At 34.0% G+C, this 7610-nt stretch overlaps 1 protein-coding gene across 2 annotated transcripts; it reads left to right on the forward strand.

The window, feature by feature from the left end:
• Positions 1 to 702: 702 nt before the first annotated feature.
• LOC21388639 (alpha-ketoglutarate-dependent dioxygenase alkB homolog 6) lies at positions 703 to 6539 on the forward strand. Of its 2 annotated transcripts, none has more exons than XM_024163452.1 (8): positions 703 to 712; positions 1148 to 1271; positions 1387 to 1447; positions 1586 to 1624; positions 5143 to 5255; positions 5641 to 5899; positions 5993 to 6039; positions 6174 to 6539. In XM_024163452.1, the coding sequence occupies exons 2-8, from the start codon at positions 1164 to 1166 to the stop codon at positions 6318 to 6320; spliced, it is 774 nt and encodes a 257-aa protein (XP_024019220.1). In that variant the 5' UTR covers positions 703 to 712; positions 1148 to 1163; the 3' UTR covers positions 6321 to 6539. The 2 variants fall into 2 exon arrangements, with proteins under 2 accessions (XP_024019220.1, XP_024019221.1); XM_024163453.1 differs by having other exon boundaries at positions 1160 to 1271.
• The last annotated feature ends 1071 nt before the right edge of the window (positions 6540 to 7610 follow it).

Raw genomic sequence — 7610 nt, forward strand, 5'->3', positions numbered from 1 at the left:
AAATAAAGAGAGGATTTTTAAATTTTTGTAATTTTTTTATTTTCGTTTATGTATTTATATATTTGCAACGATTTCAGGGATGCTTGGTCGGTGGAAAGCCGAGAAGGGCATAACCATAAATATGAGAAAATTTAAAAAGTGTCATCTCAATTTTGCCTAAATACAATTTTTATCTCCAAGTTTTAAAATCTAAAAAGTACTCCCCGTGTTTTTGAAAACAAACAAAAAATATCCATTCTTTTAATTTTTCTAGTTTATTTTTTCTAAATGGCCAAATTTTCTTTAAATATCTCATATACCATTTAAATTTATGCTGAAGTATATCAACTTCTAAACACTACTCTTAGATTTAAATTTATGCTGAAGTATATCAACTTCTAAACACTACTCTTAGATTGTAATTTTTTTTTTTTTGAAGTGATTTTATTAAGAAATTTAGAGCACCAATTTATACAAATACCACTCAAAAATAAAAGTTGTATTCAGACAAAATCGAGGAATACTTTTTAAATTTTCTCCGTCAATATAATACCTCCAACATATTTTTCCCATATTTTTTCATAAACCTTAGTACCCCAACTGAAGAAACCATCAGTTTTCTTTTGTCATCTTCTTAACTTCTATGCTTACAAGTCTGACAGATTCTGAAAATCAACTCAAAATAGTTATAAATATATATATATATATATATATATACGTTGGTTGCCATTAGGTTTGTTTATTAATTTCTCAATCGGATGCTTCATTAGATTACTTTTCCTTTAATCTTCACCTTGTATTGTGGTTTTTGGTGCTTAATTAATTTCTTCTTCTTTTCTGACTTATGAACACGAAAGCCGAAACCTTTACAATTATTTTTAATTATATCACTCTGTTGCTTGAATTCCTCAAGCTTTTCATACTTCTGCTTTAGATTGTTTTCCAATTTCCTTTATGCTCATTGATTATGGCCTTATTATACGAATTATGTTTATATGCTTGCTTTGCTGCTCTGATTCAAATTTGATATATTGAATTATCTTATGAGTGATATACATTTATATATATATATATATATATTTCTTTTACATTATAATCCGAAGCCAGCTCTTTTTTTCTTCATTTACCTTGCTTTGTTCCGTTATGATGTCACTAACATTATGAATAGTTGCCTTGACAGAGAAATGGAAGGAAAAGAGAAACTTGATCACTTCAAAGTTGGATCTCTGCCAACTATAATGTACATTCCTGAGTTCATTACGCATAACGAACAAACCAACCTTCTAAATAATGTAGTTTTGCCATCTTTATTATATGGGCATTTTCTGTTTTTTCTTTGTTTGTTTTGTCCCATTGAGTTTAAATTTATTGTCTTCTTATGATACTTGTGTTTTTACTTCCTTTTAGATCAATGGAGCTCCCGTATCGAAGTGGAAATCTTTAAAGAACAGAAGGCTACAGAATTGGGGTCTGTTGACGTTCTTATTGATTAGTTTTCAAGTGTTTAACAGTTTCATAAGCATAAAATCCTTCGATGGAAAACAGGTCCTGACTCTGTTTTTAGATTGTTTTGACTTCTTTCTGACACCTTGTTCCATTTTTACAGGTGGTGTTGTCCATGAAAAAGGTCTTCTATCACAAGATTGTAAGTGGAAAAATACTGTAGCTTATTGTATACTTTTTCTCAAACTCTGCGGTACATCACATAGTTCTTTTTTTTTTTTTTTTTTGTCTTTATTGCGGTTTGAATTCTCCAGGAATTAAAGCTATGCAGTATAATTCAATTTTTTTTTTTCAATGGAAAGAAAAAGATTGAAAAATTATGTGATTCATGTTCAACCAGTTTAATATAAACGAACTAATTACTAATGAAATAACAAGATGGGGTTCAGTTGTTATTTTGTTACAGAATAAAATCTAGTTGAAGTTGAGGCAGCAACGACATACCTACTAGGGAATCACAAAATTTTACTACTAGAGAATAGATTATTTTCTCACCAGGTATAGAGATCGTTCTTTATGTAAGAATTGTAAAGTAATTCCTGAAGAAGTACTAGCCACCCAACATAGGTTAGTGATATTAGATGTGAGCATTAAGCTTTGCTATAAAAGGATTAAGATAAGCCACCTCCCACGAACTCGTTGGTGGCATTTGAAGGGAATAAAGCAATTGGCCTTTAAAGAGAAGTTGTTAGATGAGGCTACTTGGTCATATGTACGTGATGTAAATACTATGTGGGATACCATGGGCAACTGCATTAGAAAAGTGGCAAAGGAGGTACTAGGAGAATCTAAAGGTAAAGGCTCCCCTGGGAAAGAAACCTGATGGTGCAGTGAGGAAGTTCAAAAGGCTATGAGCCAAGAGGGATTTATATAGAGATTTACCAAAGCGTAAGTATGTTGAAACTTTTAATAAGTACAAAGAAGCGAAGAAAGAAGCTAATCGAGCAGTTGGTAAGGCTCGTTCTACTTACTTAGATGAGGTATATAGGAAAACTTGGGACTAGAGAAGGAGAGAAAGATATATATAAACTAACTAAGATAAGAGAAAGGAAGTGTCAGGACCTAAATCAAGTGAGGCGTGTTGAGGATGATACGGACCAAGTTTTGACAAGAGATAAAGACATTAGGGAAAGGTGGAGGAGTTACTTTGAGAAGCTTTATAATGATGATCATGCGATAGAGTTTGACAATCTTAGGTCACAAGAAGAACCTAATGTGATGTATACAAGAGGAATCAGAGTCTCGGAAGTTAAAACTGCACTACGGAAGATGAAAAAGGGGAAGGCATGTGGGCCAGATGATATTCCAATAGAGATTTGGATGGCGTTAGGAGATGTTGGAAATGTGTGGTTCACTAAGCTTTTTAATGAGATACTAAAGAAGAAACATATGCCTGGTGCATGGAGGAAAAGTATTCTTGTCCCCATCTTCAAGAATAAAGGAGATGTGATGAATTGTAACAATTATAGGGGCATAAAGTTAATAAGCCACACTATGAAACTTTGGGGGAGAGTTATCGAAAGGAGATTAAGAGCCACAACTACCATCTCAGGTAACTAATTTGGCTTCATGCCAGGCAGATCAACCACGGAAGCCATTTTTCTTCTTAGGATGCTGATGGAAAGGTACAGAAATGTCAAGACGGACCTACATATGGTCTTTATAGATTTAGAAAAGGCATATGATAGGGTGCCGAGGGAAGTTTTATGGTGGGTGCTAGAAAAGAGAGGAGTGCATGTGAGGTATATTAAGGTAATTAAGGACATGTATGATGGGGTGGTCACGAGTGTGAGAACTGCTGGAGGCTACACGACAGAGTTCCTTATTCAGATTGGCCTTCATCAAGGATCTACTCTTAGTCCTTATCTTTTCACCATCGTGATGGTTTAGCTGACAAGAGAAATCCAAGATAGAGTTCCTTGGTATATGCTTTTTGCGGATGATATAGTTTTAGTTGATGAACATAGGGAAGGAGTTAACTGTAAGTTAGAACTGTGGAGACAGACTCTCGAGATGAAGGGATTTAAGTTAAGTAGGACAAAAAATGAATACATGCATTGTAGGTTTAGTAACTCAAGCAATCAGAGTGATGGAATTTCATTAGATGGTGTGGGGATTGGGGCTTCTAGGAAATTTAGGTACCTTGGGTCTATAGTGCAGCACGAAGGAGATATAGAAGAGGATATTCAACATAGGATTAAGGCATGGTGGGTTAAGTGGAAGAATGCTACGAGAGTTATATGTGACGGCAAGATGCCTATTAAGTTGAAAGGAAAGTTCTATAGGACTGTAATCCGTCCAGCTATGTTATATGGTAGTAAATGTTGGGCCATTAAGAGACTATATATCTAAGATGAGTGTGGTAGAAATGCGTATGTTAAGATGGATGAGTAGCCATACGAGAATGGACCGCATAAGGAATAAAGTTATTTGTAGTAAAGTAGGTGTAGCACCAATAGAAGATAAGGTACGTAAAGGCCGCTTGAGGTTGTTCGGGCATGTCCAACGTAGACTGCTAGAAGCACCAGTTGGTGCTTGGGAGGAGATTCTTATATCTAATACTAGGAGAGGGAGGGGTAGACTAAGAATTACGTGGACCGAAGTCGTTAGGAAAGACATTCTAAATCTAGGCCTTTAGGAAAGTATAATTTCGAACAGAGCCGTGTGGAAAAGTGAAATTCATATAGCTGACCTCAATTAAGTTGGGATTAAGGCTTGTTATTGTTGTTGTTGTAGAATCGACATTTTGCTATAGCTCATACTCAACTCTTGAGAAAGCGTGTTTGCTTGATGCTGAATTAGTATTTGTGTCACAAACTTCTGCTCTAAAGCAGTTTGCTAGATATCATTACTCTTTGTTCCAAAAGACTAATTCCTATGTATAAGGGTCTTTCTTTGTGTCCAGCACAATCAAACAATCCTTGTGATAGAACCCCAGGTAATTCTGGGTAAATCTTTATTGATTGTGACTGATAAAGAAAAGTGAAAGGAAATTACAGAGGGAAATTTGAGGTTCCTCTGCCTCCGTAGACCTAAGCCTGCAATAACAACTTTTCATACCCCTCCTCCCTCGCTTCACTAGCCTTTATATCCCCTTGATAACAGAGAGCAAAACCAACTCATAACCGCACCTGACCTCAAACGTGACCTCATAACAGAATCCTAACAAAAACGCCATGTCATCAAAACTTCTCTAAATTACCCCTCCCCCAAGAGTAGTTTTATCCTTCTTGCTCCTCCTGGAATAAACGAACTTGATAGGAGGGGCTCTAAAAAAACTTATCGAGGATTCTTTGATCGTGCTCAACGCAAAGAAAGTACTTACAATCCTGGAAAGTATTGTTTATTAATAGTTTTTGAAAAAACAATCATTTGGTCGTCCATCATCAAACTGGAGTGGACAAGGTTTTGCACATCTTGGAGGCGCACAGTTGTTTAGATTGAGCAAGTATCTTGGAAGAACTTTGTGAATACAACATTTTTTACTTTCATTAGTCTATTACATCTCTGTGATATGTGATGCGTCTTTTACGTCATTGTGCACTTCTAAAGTGATTTAGTTATGATAGGCATGCCGCCATTTGTTATTTAGAACTTCCTGATATGAAAATTCATCTTCTCTGTCTATTCGACCTATCTATTCATTTATCTATTTCCCAGTGCCGCCTTGGCTAATGAAGGTCACACAGAAGATAAACGAGGAAACAGGACTATTCCCTTCACCAATAAATCATGTTCTTATCAATGAATACCTTCCGAACCAGGGGATCATGGTTAGCACCAAACCTTTATTTTGTGGGCTGTCCTTCATATTTTCTTATAATAGTAATTCAAGCTTGGTTTTATCATGTGAACTTGAGGTATTATTTCCTTTTCTTTTAGCTATATTTGGTTTTGAATTCAATAGTTCACTTGCCTTTCTCTTAACTGATGAGTAAATTTTCTGACCTTTCCTGAACCCTGAGGTTTAAAGAAATATCTATTAGAATTCAGATATTACATATATCAGTAATATCTAAAAGTCAAAACTGCCGTGTGTCAAATCACTAACCTCATGAGGAGCTTAGTCTGAAATATATTTATTCTTTTACCGTCGTGGATTCAAACTAGTATTATCTACTTAACGTTGCTTTAATTTGATTGCTGTAACTTGTACAGCCACATCAGGATGGTCCTGCTTACTTTCCAGTGGTAGCAATTCTATCTCTTGGCTCGCCTGTTGTTATGGACTTCACTCCCCATTCGCGATTGAGAGCATGCACAAGCACACTGACAGAAGATGCCAAGGAAGAGAGATTTTCTTATGGAAATATTGAGAATGAGAAAGACAAATCGTCAGACAACAACAATCACCATCCCTTTTCTGTGCTATTGATGCCTCGGAGTTTATTGATATTTGAAGATTCAGCATATTCAGGTGACTCATATCTGCTTTGTCTAGCAAATGAAAAATTTCATTATTCATCTTTGTTTAACTCAAAGTTTTGACCAAATTTAAATGGCGTCTTAGATTACTTACATGGTATAAAGGACTCGGTGATGCACTGTTTCGACGGGGTAAGAACAATGTTTTGGCTTTAGCCAAAAAGAAAGCAATCTAATGCATGTAACTTTTGAGTTTTGGCTTGAATTTGTTTCTAAAATCAGATGTTTCTGCTGTGTCTAATATTCTTTCGTTCACTCCATTCCAGGTTGTAAATGAAGTTGAAGTTCTAAATCAGAAAGAACCAGATCCTGAACTGTCTCGAGATCTCAAGAGCATCCAACGGACTACCAACCGAATTTCACTTACCTGTCGATTGGTTTTGAAAGTTCACAAGAATTTATTCAAGTTTTAGAGTCTCATTGCTGAGTTACTTGGTCGACGTGGTGTCATTTATTTAGTTCAATGAGAAAGCTGTAAGCAATTAAGCAGTTCGTATAGGCTGTAAGTTTGTTAATTATTATCTCCTTTAGTTGATGGTATATTGACGGTTAGTGTTTGGTTAGTTGATTCTTGTGAAATGTAAAATGGCACCTCTAAAAATATTTATTAACTCGGTTTAAAAGGAAAAAAAAAAAAAGAAAAAAAAAACATTTATTCACTTGATGATTTGAAGTTCTACAAGTAGTTCCTTGATAATGTTTGAGTTGTGTTTTTGTTTCATGCTTTAGGTGGATTCCTTTTCCCCCTGTTGTATACCTGTTCTTTCTTGGTTAATAAAGTTTTGTTGTTTCTTTCTTGATTAATTGCATAAACCACTGCAACTAAACTAAACAAAATCGAATTGAATTGATCAATTTACCTTTTTATATGTTGTGTTTTGGATTTATTCAAAAACTATACATTCGTTTTTTTATCGCATCAAATGTATACTTTTAAATTAGATTTAATATTCAAACTTATACCTTTTCACAACCAACCATTGATTTTAACCTTAGAAATACTTAAAATACCCTAAAATAAAAAAAAATATAGAGAAAAAATTAAAAAACCTTAAACTTATAGTTTTGACCTAAAAAATATACAAAATACCATTGAAATGGATTTTTTTTTTATGTTTTAAATTTTTATTGTTTGTAATATTGGAAAGTTTTAGATTCTTTTTCTCTCTTTTTTTTGCGGATAGTTAGGTAATTTTAAATATTAAAATCAATTATTGACCAAAATAAGGTATAGATTCGTATATTAAATCTAATTTGAAGATATACATTTGATGATATTATAAACCGAAGGTATATATTTTGAATAAGCCTAAAATACATGGTATAAAAATGTAAATATTATATGCCTTTTAATAACTTAGTAGTGTATTGTTCTTATATTTCTACGATTTAATTATAAATTATAACTAGTTAAAAAACGAAAAAAAGGGTTTCAATTTTAAGCTAATCCAACTTTTAAGTTTAAATCAACCAATGAAACCAACTGTGATGAGATGAGACAACTCAGAACCCAACATTTTTTTTTGTAAATGTTTGAGAAGAACTGCCACCTCACTTGGGTCTGCAATTTGTGGAATATGGTTTGGTTGGAGTAGTACCCAGGTACATGAAATAACAACTTGAATTTTAATAACCTGCGAATTTATAATTTACTTAGTTAAACAACTCATTTTTGGTGGAAAATCTGATATCAAAGAGGTGGA

The sequence above is a fragment of the Morus notabilis genome, unplaced genomic scaffold, assembly GCF_000414095.1.
Source record: "Morus notabilis unplaced genomic scaffold, ASM41409v2 Scaffold435, whole genome shotgun sequence".
Classification (NCBI taxonomy): domain Eukaryota; kingdom Viridiplantae; phylum Streptophyta; class Magnoliopsida; order Rosales; family Moraceae; genus Morus; species Morus notabilis.